At 38.4% G+C, this 15,403-nt stretch overlaps 1 protein-coding gene across 3 annotated transcripts in view; it reads right to left on the bottom strand.

Moving 5' to 3' along the window:
- The window catches only part of SPAG6 (sperm associated antigen 6), a 61,368-nt gene extending 46,864 nt beyond the window's left edge, over nucleotides 1–14,504 (bottom strand). For 2 of the 3 annotated variants that reach the window (XM_002913151.4, XM_011226983.3), the window contains exons 1-2: nucleotides 14,343–14,504; nucleotides 14,154–14,249 (exon numbers count right to left, since the gene is read on the bottom strand). In XM_002913151.4, the coding sequence (XP_002913197.1) occupies nucleotides 14,154–14,249; nucleotides 14,343–14,367 (121 nt within the window). In that variant the 5' untranslated portion in view covers nucleotides 14,368–14,504. Of the gene's footprint in view, nucleotides 1–3,098; nucleotides 3,151–14,153; nucleotides 14,250–14,342 lie in introns of those variants that run through there. The other variant, XM_019801282.2, reaches the window with a different exon arrangement.
- Between the last annotated feature and the right edge of the window lie 899 nt (nucleotides 14,505–15,403).

Here is a 15,403-nt window from a genome sequence, read left to right as displayed (position 1 = left end):
CACAGCAACAACAGTAAAAGTTAGCTTATATTGACCCAGCACTTCTTAAATGCACACGTTGCTTTAAGGACTTGTTTTCCATATGAATTCACTGAACTGTCATAACAAACCTATGAAGTGGCCTATTATTATGTCTATTTTACAGATGAGGAAATGGAGACTGAGAAAGGTTAAGAAATCATCACAAAACTAATAAATGATGGAACATGGTTAGAAATTCAGACAGTCTTCATTAATGATTGCTAAATAAATAATACATATTGAAAGTTGAGGAGGTAGGGAAAGAGAGATAAAAAAATAATTACATTTTAGTCATTTGGCTATTCCAAGTCTTTACAGTACCTTTGCCTTACTATAAAATACCCCAAATAGCCAACTGCTATTTGGGCTTTAATGATGCTGTTTTAGTCTAAGGTTACAAGAAAGGTGATGACAGAGCTCAAACTGGAACAAAACGCCCCTTGACTTTCTAAACTTTACTTAATTTGCAGCAGGCTATTCAGCTAGATGTTATTACATCTTTTCTTTAAAAACATACCGCAGTGATCTAGAAAAGCAAATATTATCAATATTCTTTTATAATGTTATGTCCAGAAACTTTTGAGAAAGAATAAAAGGAAAACATTTATAATAACACTTAGGATTAGACCAAATTAAGATAAACAGTACTACCAATAACATAAGCAGAGAATAATGATGCTTTTCATAGATACATGTAATGATGTGACCCGTGGCTTTTTGTAGTTCCCAATTTCATTTAGTGATCATCTTTATGGTTATGGTGGTTTGATGAGATCATCTTACATAAGACCACAGTTGCTGGTTTGAATCCCACTCAGGCTGGTTAACTTTGCTGGCACATGGCACTTCTAGGTCATAGCTCATGTTCAACAAATTAACATGTCTATACTCATAAGTGTTGCTAATATTACTATCTATACTTTTTGTAGTGATAATTTCTGAAATACCTCACAACAAAAAGTTTAAAGTGCAGAATAAGGTATTAGAATGACTACAAAATGTTAACACGGGTTCTTTCTAAAAAGTTGGATTTAAAATGATTTGTTGATCTCCTCTTTGTAGCTGTCTCATTACTAGATTTCTTTTTTTAGCTTTTTAATCGTGGTAAAATAGATGTAACATAAAAATTACCATTTTAACCATTTTTTAGTGTACGATTTAGTGTAATCATCACCACTACCTAGGAACTGCGGAACTGTTTTCCACAGAAGCTGCGCCATTTTACATTCCTACCAGCTAAGTACAAGGGTTCATATTCTTCCACATCCTTACCAGCACTTGTTATTTTTTGTGTTTTGTTTTTTGTGTTTTAATAATGCCCCCTAATAGGTGTGAAGTAGTATCTCATCGTGGTTTTGATTTTCATTTTATCACTCATGTCAGTGAATGTCTTTTTATGTGCTTATATTGGCCATTTGTACATGTTCTTTGTTGAAATGTCTATTCAAGTCCTCTGCCCATTTTTAAATTGGGTTGGTTTTAGTTATTGTTGACTATAACTTCATTTTTTATAACAAATATGCATGATTTTAAGTAAAATAAGTCAATACTCTAAAAAAACAAGAGCTAAATTTGTTAACACGTATTTGAAGTTTCATAATAAATACATTAACAGGGTCAAAAAGTATAAAGTATAATAAGTATGCTTCAAATAGTTTTAAAAGAATTACAATTATGTTTCATGTTATTTTTTCCTGATGATTCTGGTATTTCCTTTTTTTCCCTTTTGATATATATGTGTGTGTGTGTGTGTGTGTGTGTATGTGAAGGCAATGGTTTATTGTCTTTTGAAATATAATTGGAAAATCAATCTATACTGGGTTATTCATCCTGAGTATTTTGAATTAAATCTCAAAAACTTTGAACTTCTATGTTAAGAAGTTAAAGAATGAATTCATCTATCTGGGTCTGTAATGTTTAATTTAGTTATGTGTTTATTTTATTTTATTTTTTAAGATTTTATTCATTCATTTGAGAGAGAGAGACAGAGAGAGCACAAGCAGGGAGGAGAGGCAGAGGGAGAGGGAGAAGCAGACCCCCACTGAGCAGGTAGCCCGATGTGGGGCTTGATCCCAGGACCTGGAGATCATGACCTGAGCCGAAGGTAGAGGTTTAACTGACTAAACCACCCAGGTGCCCCAGTTATAAGTCTTTATTATTAGTTACAGTATTTAGCTAATATACCATAAGTCTCCCAATTTTGGAAAATTTCAATTTGCTGTTTTAGCAGTAAAATGTTTTACCCCCCAAGTATTTCACCTCTCCATATATTCAAAGGAATTTTTTGCTTTATACGTTTTCTCCTCCATTTTTTTACTACATCTGGCCCAGGAAAAATGAGATCAATAAAATGACACACCATTCCTTTCCTTCTATCCCTGTATTTAATATCAAAGTTAGGCCTCCATGCAGATGTCTCTGCTCTATCATTTTTTTCCTGCATTCCTTAGTTCAGACAGTAGCACAATAAGACTTTTGAAAAATTTAAAATCTCTGAACCTATAAAAGTAAAAGCTAAAGTTTCAGTTTAAAATATCTTTGTTTGAGGGTACCTGGGTGGCTCAGTCAGTTAAGCCTCTAATTCTTTGATATTGGCTCATGTCATGATCTCGGGGTTGTAACATCAGTCCTGCTTCAAGCTCCGTGCTCAGCAGGGAGTCTGCTTCTTCCCCTCTCTCTCTCTCACCTACCCCCTGCTCAAGCTCTCTCTCTCTCTCTCTCTAAAATAAATAAGTAAATCTTAAAAAAATATATCTTTGCTTAAATAAGGTCATCTTTATTAGAGAAAATATTGCCCAAATTTCTAGTCCTTGAATTGCCTCTTAGTGCTTCATAATTATCAGTCCTGAGACATGTTTTTATCTCTTACACAGATTAAGCATGGAGACCTTGTTATTCTAATTACAAGTCTGTCCTAAAAATACAGGTAATAAATACAAGAGGAAGGAAGGAAGGAAGGAAGGAAGGAAGGAAGGAAGGAAGGAAGGAAGGAAGGAAGGAAGGAAATACGTTAGGGAGCAAGGGAGGGAGAAAGGAGAAAAGAAGCATATGTAACATAAAAAGAAATTTTTCCTTACCTGCCTGTCCATTAGGAATCCATGATGATTGATCCTTGGTGAATGAATGCATGAAAATTGAGAGTCCATAAATAACAGCACTTTGAAGACTGGCTACTACAATATCTGATAAGCAAGGTCTCTAGTGACAGCTAATGACCTCAGTGCGGTCTCTACTGAAGGAGCCCACAGGTACTAATATTAAAAATAATAATTCACATATGATACTCTAACATCTATAAAACAATTCTCTTTCCTCCACAAAAACTGATCAAATCGTACGAAAGTGTTTCTGAAACTTCTAGATAAATCTTCACAATCTCTCCCTTCCCAACTTTATAGCTCTGAGTTTCTTTTCTATTTTTCTTGTTCCAGGGCCATACTAGAGACATTGCTTGTAATATCTACATTTCAATCCAGTTATGAAAAAAACAACAAGAAAAACAACTTCGCTGATCCTGCCCTCAGGAATTCATTCAAAAAATAGATCAGAGTTTATCAACTGGCAAACAATAGGATTACACACCTGAGAAAAGGCAGTTCCTTCCCTCAAGAAACTAATAATCTAGTGGAGAAGATTATAAAATAGCCTCAAAATAATCACAAGTCTTTAATTCCTTTTAACACAACATAGGCCGAATTACTTTGATTGTGTACACCAATTACAGATATAAAACAGGAAGGAAATATCAAACATTTCCAAGGCCAAAAAAAATCCCATTCTCATATTATATGTATATAGTTTATATACATATTACCTCAATCTGCTGTGCTTTAAAAAGATAGCTAACATCTCAACTTTGTTTCTTTAAAAACAAGTACTGCAAACTGGGCCTTTGGGTCTACGTAAGTCCTAGTAAAGATTTCTGCTTACCCTAGTTACCTCTCACCTTCTCTGTTTTGTGTTTTAATCTTTAAAACTGAGAATGCAGTATGACCATAGTATAAGATGGGAGCAAAGAGTTGGGAAAGAAGGCTAAGAGATTAACAGAGACAAAAGTACTGAAGAGCCCAATAAACTATCTTAAGTATTTTGAATTTAACCTGAACATTGTCAGTGTTTTTGTACTTTGTAAAGAAAGATCACTGATTACACTGGGGAGAAAGAATGAAAAGAGACAACATGGGAGGTGGGAAGACCACTTAGGAAGCTACTGTATGAATGTAGGCCAGATGTGAAGATAGCTTGGAGAATACTAATGGCAAAGGGAAAGAGAAAAGTGAAAGGTCTAGATATTTACAAGACAAACTGATTATTGTGAAGAAGAGGGAGGAGTAAGTGATACTTCCAAGTTTCTGGCTTGGACAAAAGATGCATGATTCTTGCAGACTGTTGAAGAAACCATGATAAATTCATACTGGCCTGAAATGTAAAGTGGGAGGGAGCCAGATGCGGGGCTCGATCCCAGGACTCTGGGATCATGACCTCAGCAGAAGGCAGACACTTCACTGAGACACCCAGGCGCCTCCCACAGTAGGTATTTCTTTACCAATCTAACATACACCTACATAGCATTTATCATGTGCCAGGGACTCCCCTAAGGAATTTACAAATATTAACCCATCAATCCTCATTACAATCCTATGAGGTAGATATTATTTTATAACTCTAGCATCTATGCCCTCCTGTTTCTCCTCCCCAATATCAATCACAGCCCATTTGCCAATGAAAACTAGCCTGTATGTACCAGGTTTCAAATGCACAATAAAGGGTATAATCTGTTGAATTCACTTCTGTAGCTCTCTTCCATGATTACTGCATTAAACCAAAATTTCATTCATTTTTACAGTGCAACTGTCTGACTCTTGGCTAGGTCATAGCCACCACTGTCTATATGTGAGATTCGACCTAAGTACACAGATCACAAAAGTTATGGCAAGTTCAACTTACGTGATACTTTAGATAAAATGATTGGAACTTACATGTTTATAATTACATGAAGAAATATAAAACGGGCCTTTAATATAGTTTTCAAATGAACATGTAAATTCCACATGTCCAAACCTCTCTTTCCAAGCCAAGATCACTCTCATGAGCTCCAGAGCCCTACATAGCCAAACTGCTCACTGTAGTTGCTGGCACATAGATATCCCAGACACTTCAACACTATTAGAGAATGAAGTCACCATTTCCCTCTGTTTTTTGTATCTCTTCTCCATTAATGAATGGCAACCAGAAGACTGTGAGTCACGCTGAACTCCCCTCTCTCCTCACCTGCCCCGCCCCTTCTACTAAGTCATAAATCCTACAGATCTGTTAATATGGCACATGGTCTTCTGGATCCTGTTTTAATTACCTCCAATCAGTTCTCCACACTCCTGTGAAGATCATCTCTCAAAAATACAAAACGGATCCCTTCATTTCTCTGATGAAAGCTTTTCAATGGCTTTCTATCAATTCCAGGATAAATCCAAACTTCTGATGAGGTCCTTCAGAGGTAGGCCTGTTCTCCTCTCCAGCCACTGCCTTGCCTCTCTGTAGCCCTATTATCCCAAGAGGCTCCTGCCATATCTAAACATTCACCTTTTCTTTTCTTTTTTTTTTCTTTAAGATTTTATTTATTTGAGAGAGAGCGAGAGAGAGAGAGAGAGAGAGAGAGAGAGAGAGAAAGAGAGCACGAGCCAGGGGGAGAGGCAGAGGGAGAAGCAGGCTCCCCACTGAGAAGGGAGCCTGATGTGGGACTTGATCCCAGGACCCTAGGACCATGACCTGAGGTGAGGGCAGACGCTTAACTGACTGAGCCACCCAGGCACCTAAACATTCACCTTTTCTATCAAGCACCACCTTTCCTCTTGTCTCTGTGCCTTCGTACATAATGTTTCCTCTACCTGAATACAGTTTTCCTCTCCCCCTTCTTCATCTGGCTAACTTCTATGAAGTTCAGCCAGATAATTCCTCCTTCTAGAAGTCTCCCATAACTCCCAAAGCTTGAGTTATGTACCCTTCATGTGTGCTCCATACGTCTATGTAACGGACACTTACCAAACAGTATTTATATATCTCTCCTTTGCAAATAAGCTCCTTAAGGGCGTTGTCTATGCCTATTTTTGCATGATCGGCATCTAAGCATGCGGCTGGCCCTTGCACACTCAATAAATGTTGAATGACGAATGAACAAACTGAAATTTAATGTGCAATTTTCTCTTTTTAGGCAAATTTTAGTTAAAGAAACATAATGACCTTCTGTTTAGGGTGACTTTTAAAAAGTTTTGGAAATAATGGTGATGGCTGCATAACATTAGGAATATAATTAATACTACTGAATTACACACCTAAAAATGACTAAAATGGCAAATTTTGTTATATTTAACACAATTTTAAGAAATAATAATGTATCAGGGTGCCTGCCTGGCTCAGTCAAAAGAGCCTGCCACTCTTGATCTCAAGGTCATGAGTTTAAGTCCCATGGTGGGTACAGAGATTACTTTACATTAAAAATTTTTCAGTGTATCAAAAACCACTGAATTTTACACTTAAGTGGGTGAATTGCATGGTATGTGAATTATATCTCAATAAAGTGATTTTTAGAAACTTTTTAAAAATTAAAAATAACAACAAAAAGGATAATATATGTTCATAGTTCTTCTTTTAGGTATATGAGTCATTTAAACTGACCCTTTACCCCATAGCACCCCAAATAGATATAACTGTATCTTAATTTGGAAGTTTTCTAGAGAGCTGCAAATACTGAATTAGTCCTGTCTCCTTTTGTCAATGTGTTTTCTCTGTTATGATTTATACCTATAATACCCACCTGCCTACAGAAAATTGGAACTCTCATAAATGGGGTAAGTAGAGAATAAATAGAATAATTATGAAAGGATTGTCTGCTTCAAGAGATTTCATGGGTAATATTTGAAGAGGTCACCTTTGGAAGATAATCAGTTCAAATTCTTCAGATAAAATGTTTTATTTTATTCATATTGCACTTACTCTAAAAAGTTTTGAGATAGTTTTCTCTAAAAGATAGATATGCAAAGATATCTAAGAGCCATGTAGTAGGGGCACCTGGGTGGCTCGGTCTGTTAAGCATCTGCCTTTGGTTCAGGTCAGGTCATGATCCCAGGGGCCTGGGCTTGAGCCCCACATCAGGCTCCCTGCTCACCGGGAAGCTGCTTCTCCCTCTCCGGCTCCCCCTGCTTGTGCTCTCTCTCTTTCTCTCTGTCAAATGAACAAATAAAATCTTTAAAAAAAAAAAAAAAAGAGTTACACAGCAGAGAGATGGGAACTGATAATTTTATCAAAAATATAGGTTAAGAGTAACTGCTGCAACTCTGAACTCTAAACATATCACTGAGTTTTCTGGAAGCAAAAGCAAGAAAGGAAACACTTTGTGAAATAAAGTAGGAACAATTTTTTTTCCTGAAATTTTATATGTAGGCCTAGCTTGACACATAATAATTGATAAAAATTGGTTGAATAAAAGAGTGTATCTTTACATAAAAAATAGTTAACATCAAAATGGACAATGTCTTCAATGATAGATTTAAAGAAATTTATGGGGAAATTTAAGTTTTTTTTTTTAAGATTTTATTTATTTATGTGACAGAGAGACAGCCAGCGAGAGAGGGAACACAAGCAGGGGAGTGGGAGAGGAAAGCAGGCTCCCAGCGGAGGAGCCTGATGTGGGGCTCGATCCCGGAATGCCAGGATCATGCCCTGAGCTGAAGGCAGACACTTAACGACTGCGCCACCCAGGCGCCCCTAAGTATTTTTTAATAAGCCCTCAAAAGATGGCATATTAGACTGATTCTACAAAGACATCTCTTTGGAAAACTAACATAAGCTAGTCTATGTATATAACCTAATAGTGACTCTAATGACACAGAAGTAGAATATACAGTAAAGTGGATAAAAGTCATTTCCTTTGAAGACACATGCACACAGACATACAGCACAAATATCATTTGTTTTCACCTGGACTTATAACAGAACTTGACCAAAAAATAAATTTAAAATCTAGCCACCCTTATGACAGAAATCATGGGGTATACGGCAAAATCAAAATGTCACTTTGAAAATTAGGGAAGTCTGACATGTTCAGAGGGGCCATCCCACTCACTACGAGTCAAGACCAAATTTTTTCTCAAAGGTGGCCCTGGATTTCTCTTAGGGCCAATATATCTACTCAATAGAAATCCCAAAGTTCTGACTCCAATGAATATGGCGTAAAAGTCCTTCACAGAAAGCATGATTAAGTAAAAAACAAATGGAAGTATTAAATATAATCAACCAACAAATATCAAGTGCCTCCCTTTCCATTGTGCTCTACCCCCCATGTTCTCAAAAAGAACAAGCTGCCCACCTTGGGCTCTGATGCAGTCTCCCCTGCACTCTCTCTGATCCCAGCAGGGACTCAGTCCAACAACTATCTGAAGTATTATCTCGGTTTGTAACTTCCAGTGGATTACACACTTTTCTCGGGGTGCTTTTAAAGAGTACCTGGCTTGATAAGGCTTTCCTTAGAAGTCAGAGAAAGCTGAAGGTCTTCTAGAGTTCTAAGTTCAGTGTAAGCCCTAAATACAACTCCCACTCCCTCAAACCTCCAGGTACTTATCAATTAAAGTTAGTTCTCTGCATCTGGCCTCCACTCAAGCTCCCATAACGGTCCTCAAGGAGACCTCAAAAGCCAATTACACACAATTACTGGATAGCCTTTCGTACCCAAAGGCCTAAACAAATGACTTGTTTTAATAGTTAACATTAAGGTTTATTAGGAACTCCTAGAACCATGTAGAAATAGCTTACTAATACCTGCAAGGTAACACAGAAAGAGTGCAATGTCAGGCAGCAATTAAGCATCTCCTAGTCCCAGTATGGCTGGGACTAACTCTGTGATGAGGGCAATCACCCAACCTTTTGGGGGCTTAAGAAGATACCTATTCTACCTATCTAAGCTGTTATAAGAATCTAATTTTTTAAGAGATGTGAAAACACTTAGAAAAATAATTACTCCTGGGGCACCTGGCTGGCTCAGTTCACCTCTTGATCTCAGGGTTGTGAGTTTGAGCCCCATGTTGGGGATAGAGATTACTTTTAAAAATTAAATCTTAAAAAAAATAATTATTATTGGGGCGCCTGGGTGGCGTAGCGGCTAAGCGTCTGCCTTCGGCTCAGGGCGTGATCCCGGCGTTATGGGATCGAGCCCCACATCAGGCTCCTCCGCTATGAGCCTGCTTCTTCCTCTCCCACTCCCCCTGCTTGTGTTCCCTCTCTCGCTGGCTGTCTCTATCTCTGTCGAATAAATAAAAATAAAATCTTTAAAAAAAATAATTATTATTATTCCTTTCATTCTATTTAAATATGTTGAACATCTGCTCTATACTAAGCATTATGCTAGGCACGGAATTTATAGTTTGTGGAGAAAACAGAAACTAAATCATTGTAATCGTAATGAGTATCATGAAAGAGAAATATTAGGAGCAAGGAAAGCATAAATCAAGAGACTTAACTTACTGAGAGGGCTCAAGGAAGGTTTCCCTGAGGAATCAACATCTAAACAGAGCCATAAAGAATGAGTAGAAATTAATTAGACAAAGAAGTACAAAAAAAGGTTCTAGTCATAGGAACAAAAACCATGAAAAAACACTGAAATGTGAAAAGAGTTAGGAAATACTCAAATATCTTTTCAAAAACATTGTCACATTACAATGTAACCCACACAAACTTGCCATTTCTAAGCCCCACTCTTATGGGGTCATCCATAGCTTAGATTTTTCTTGTTTAATCATCCAGTTTTTCTTAAGAAAACAAGGACATCCTAGTCCTGGCTATATTATTTTCTACTTATGTACCAATGCTTAGATAACAAAACAGATAAATGTCCCTGTAGGAACAAGGGTTTGGAACACAGAATATAATTTTGAATGATCTTGTTTTTAGGACATATTATTAGGTGCAAACAAGTTCAGAATTTTTATAGTTCCCTCAAATGTTTTCCACTGAGGCATATGTAAAACAAACAAAACACAAAACCCACTATCCCTATCTTTTAAGAAAAGATCAGTGCTTTAATTATCACGCATTCACAAGTCCAAGACTCCTTTTATATTCATGAAATTTAAATAGCATGATTGGTTAAGTTTTTTTGAAGTTGCTCTACTAATTATCTTTTCAGTTGCAATATCCTTTGGAGCAGTGGGTTTTGTAAGAGAATCATGGTACATGTACCTACCAGGCTATGTTTTAAACATATTATAAATGTTTACCACAGACTTTTCCTTCTCAGCAAATTGAGGTGCTAAAACTTTCACCCTGCCCCAGACACATGTAACTTAAGATCATTTTGTGTCAACGTATATTATTTTCTTGAATTGTAAACTCATTAAATTGCCTAAATTTGCAAATTAGCTTCATAGAGATGCATATTTAAAGTGTTACACAATTTTCTCTATTCCTACCCTTCTGAAAATGTGCATAACTAGTGATTAGCCATGCTTATTGTTCTGCTATAGGTTATATGTTAAATATTACAAAGTATTAATTTAAATTTTACCCCAATTTTTCTTACATAAATAGCTGCTTCAGAAAGGTCATTTTAAACTGCTAAGCAGTTTAAAAATAATTTTCCTGGTAGTTTTTATATTAGCTTATTATGAAAGACTTTCTAAACAAGCTAAGTAAGAGAGCCTGATAGTCCAATACGCCACAAAACATTACTTATATTTTACAACTAAACAATCACCTCCATTGGCTGAAATTCTACAATTGGTAGAAGTAATAATGTATTATCTCTACTATTTACAATGTGTTACATGTGTTACTGATTATTCAAAGAGGGGAAGTATCAAAATTCATTTTTAAATAGCTGCAAGATGTAATGGTTCAAACATACAGGGTTGAAGGGTGCATAAAGAGATTTTATAATAAACATTGAACTTTTTAATGTTTTCCTGTATGTATTTGATTTAGAAGGAATAAAATCTCAGTAAGAAAAAAATAACTCTAGGTTATAGACACATTGTACACCATTCTTTCTAGTAACAATTTTGGTTAGAAATCAAACTTATTTTTGTCCAAATACTCTGAAGAAGATATCTTGCAACACTTTGCTTTAGTAATTACTTTGGGCATATGTAATAAAGCAAATATTCTTATTAGCACATCAAAAATATAATGAAAAAGATCAGAGATTTAAAATGAAATAAAACTCCATTGATAATTTTCACCTTTAAGTTTCCTTTCACAGTGAATGACTTAAAAAATTCTTAACAAGTGAATTACTGATTTATCATGATACCTATATGGAAAATGTTTTCCACCTTACCTTGGATCCATGATACATATTTATTTAAGTAGTTCATTAGGGGAGAAAAGTGAAAAAACAAAACAAAACCTTCCTAGGTATGCAGAGAGTATGTCGAAGTCAGGAATAAAATGCACTGGTATTTTATGTTATCAAAATGAAGTCACTTGACTGGAAAAAAAACTTGATCATAATACATAAGTGATGCATACGTATTGTGGCTCATTCAAAAGNATCCTATGTGAGGGGCGCCTGGGTGGCACAGCGGTTAAGCGTCTGCCTTCGGCTCAGGGCGTGATCCCGGCATTATGGGATCGAGCCCCACATCAGGCTCCTCTGCTATGAGCCTGCTTCTTCCTCTCCCACTCCCCCTGCTTGGTGTTCCCTCTCTCGCTGGCTGTCTCTATCTCTGTCGAATAAATAAATAAAATCTTTAAAAAAAAAAAAAGTATTTTTAAATCCACATTGATTTTTTTTAAAGAACAAACCATTTCAATAGTTTATAGGCTATAAAGTTTCCATAACAAAGCTTACAGATTATTTTAATTAAAAGAATAAATATACTAGTATATTCATTAGCTGTATCTATTTAAAATTATTAAAGGAGTGTTTAAAATGAATCTAGATAACATGAAATATGTTAAAATAAGTTCCTTAAGACAAGAAAAATCTTAGCATTCCATCAACTTTGGTCAAGTGCAAACAACTTCAAAACATTGTTATATTCCTTTTGTATTCCATTCCTTCATAAGCCAGACCATAAATGGAAATAGGTGGCTACTTAAGATGTCATATGTAGGTCCCTTATACTTTGGTGATCACTTAGCCTAATGGTTTGGATGATTAAATTCCATAACACATTGTACATTGTATACTTATAAGAGGAAATAACCTGCCACTATTATACTAAAATGTGATATTCTGTATCTTAAGTGTTACTTATACCCCCATATTACAGTATCAAGTTTTAAAAATAATGTCAATCATTTTCCCTTTTAAAAAAATGTTTTGGTTTAGCTGTTTACTTATAGATCAGAAATTAAATATTTGTAAATAGTAAGTGTCCATTCACAAAAGCCATTGACCAGTAGGACTGAGGGGGGGGGAAGGACTAAAAATTAAGTGCATTTTAAAAATGTAATATGCTCTAATAAACTTATATTTGTCAGTATATATGAAACACTGTGTCCAACACTGTTCTGGGTACTTTGGGAAGTATACACCCATGCACACACACACGAAGAAAGAAAATTAATCCACATGAAACAACTGCAGAACAAAAGATGATCAACTTGAAATTTCCAAAAGGAGAACAGATTAGTGGTTGTCCAGGGTTAGGGACAAGAGGAAGGTAGGTGTAGTTATAAAAAGACAAAAAAAAAAAAAAGTGATCCTTGCTGTAATGAAACTGTTGTGTATCTTGACTATAGTAATGATGGATACACACAGGATAAAACTGTATAGAACTAAACACACACACACACACACAAATAAGTACTAGCAAAACTGGGAAAACCTGAATAAAATGGATGGATTTTTATCAGTGTCAATATCTCGGTTGTGATATCATATCACAGTTTTGAGGTACAGCGGATCTGTGTATTATTTCTTACAACTCTTGTAACTCTACAATTATCTCAAAATAAAAAGCTTTAAAACATGATTACCAAATACACTTTCTAGGAATATACCCCCCCAAGAGAAACATACAAGGAATAAACACCAAAATCCCTCTCAGTGACAGAAAAAATTGCCATTTAGGTGCAAGAGTCATTCTCCTCAAAGAAACCAGAGTAAACATTATTTCTAAACATTCTTGCCCTGTCAATATGTCCTTAAATTTCTTTTAATTCCACATTAATTTGAGTGAGTTTTAAAGATTACAAACTATAAATTAAACATTTCTTATGACACAGTTGTGATAAAATGCTACGTTACTTTGAGTTCAGATGGCGGTGGAATCCTTAATCCACCATTATCTTCTCCACCTGTTTATGTTAATTGATAAGAAGCAAATCACACACTCTCTCTTCCTCTTTCTAGAGTATGCATGATTTCGGACTGAGGGGGTGGAATGACAGCCCCATAAGGACTTCTCAAAGCTAGCACTTTACCTACTTTGAATGTCTTAGAAATTATTCAAGCAAATCTTTGCCCTTTCACTAATGCAAGGCGAGAAATAATGTGTCAACCGCTCTGGAATTCCTTTGGTGTGAGGAAGTCGAAGGTGATCAAAGGCAGGGTGACAAGCAACGGCACCCGGATAAAATGGGTCTGATTAAGGTAGATTCCCATTCACGTAAAATGACTTCCAGGCAATTCTTCTGGCCTTGACTTTCAACTTGACACTTGCCTGGTCGCCATAAAGATGGAAATAGGGACGTCGGGCCCCTCTCACACCAATCTGGAAGCTTCACCCTCTTGGCCTCACACCCAAAAAGACCCGCTCAAGAGAAAAAATGCTTTTACTGTCTCCGCGGTGATTGGAAGAACTTAGGGGCGCCGTCCTCCTGGCCCCACCCTGCCCCTCTCCAAAAGCTCAGACGGCAGAGGAGCCGGGCGACAGGGAGTCGGGGTAAGGCCGGAGTTGAGGCAGGGGATCCGGGACCCGAGGAGAGGCGAGGCCAGGGACCCTGGACGACGAGGGGCCAGGGATACGGGGTGAGGGGGAAGGAGGTAAGGGGCGAGAGAAGGCTGAGCACCCGGGGTGACTAGGAACTCGAGGTGCAAGACGAGGCAGGGGCACCAAGTGGCGCAGGGCCCGGGGTGCGGAGCGACCCGCCAAGCGGGGCGAGGGGCCCTGAGCGACGCGGAATCGGTGCGGGCTCACCCGCGTTCTGTAGCGTCTCGATGTTTTGGGGTCTGGTCGCCAGCTCCGCCACCATCTGCACGAACTGGGTCCGGGCTTTCTGGTACTGCTCGAACACTGCGGAGGAGAGACACGGTGGAGCAGGCCGCCCCGGTGCCCCCGCGGCTCCGGCCGCCAGCCCGTCGGGGCGCCGGCCGCCCCGGGCCTTACCTTGCAACACCTGCCTCTGACTCATGGCGCCGGCAGCTCTCCGCCCGTGACCAGCTCCGCGGCGACGCGGCCCGTCCGCTCCCGGCCTGTGAGAACGCCGAGGGGGCGACCGGGGCGACGACTCAGCCTCCGACGGGAGCCGTTTCTCTCTGTGTACCCGCGTCTCCCGGGCAACCGACCGGAACCGGAACGCGACCGTCTCGCGGCAACGGCCAGTCCGGGCGTGACGTCACGGCCGGGGTACCGGGCGCCGGGCGAAGGCAGCCAGCCCCGAGGGAACTCCGCCTGCAAGGGGCTCCCGGGACGTGCCACACTCGCCAAGCAGCCGCGGGAATCGTGCACCGTCGATGTCACGATCCTGCAGCGCTTACAGGGCGTCCGCCAGGAGTCTGCGGTTCCTTGCAAACCGAACCCGCACCCGCGAAGTTTCCTGACTGAGCCGCGGACTCGGTCCCGGCGACCGAGCCANCGCCCCCCCCCCCCCAGAGAATCCAGCTGAAGCGCGGCGAAGCTAGTAAACTACGTCAGTGGAGTCGTCTTTGGCTTAGGCGGTCAAGAGACATCTCACATATGACATTGTGTAATCTGATGTAGACATTGTCAATACAACCTTCACGCCGAATGGTTTTCGCCTTTAATCCAGCTTTCATGAACCTGGCATTTCGGGTTTCAGGATTCCTGGAGGGTCAAGACAATTATGTTCATAACTTAAGCATACTGCTTTAAAAGTATTTTAATAAGCACTCCTAGAGATTCAATGAGAAAAGAAGACGGGGAACAATATGATAAATGTCCTGTCTTCCGTGACTTTCTCCTATCTACCAACTTTGCTCACTTTTGTGGTTTTTAAACATTTGTCTTTGTCTTTTAAACTTAAGCTTCTTTTTTTTTTTTTTTTTTTTTTCTAAATGCCATTTCCAGAAGAAAGGGAGAGAATCTTTACCTGGAAAGTCTTGGTTCACATTATCTTCACCAGACTTCCCTAGCTTGTATAAGTTTAAATTTTTACCCAGTTTGTTTTAACAGAAATTAATTACTTAGTCTATCACTGGTTTCTAGCT

This window comes from Ailuropoda melanoleuca, chromosome 15 (genome assembly GCF_002007445.2).
Source record: "Ailuropoda melanoleuca isolate Jingjing chromosome 15, ASM200744v2, whole genome shotgun sequence".
Taxonomy (NCBI): domain Eukaryota; kingdom Metazoa; phylum Chordata; class Mammalia; order Carnivora; family Ursidae; genus Ailuropoda; species Ailuropoda melanoleuca.
Note: the sequence above shows the minus strand (reverse complement) of the source record. Positions and strands in the feature narration are given on the sequence as shown.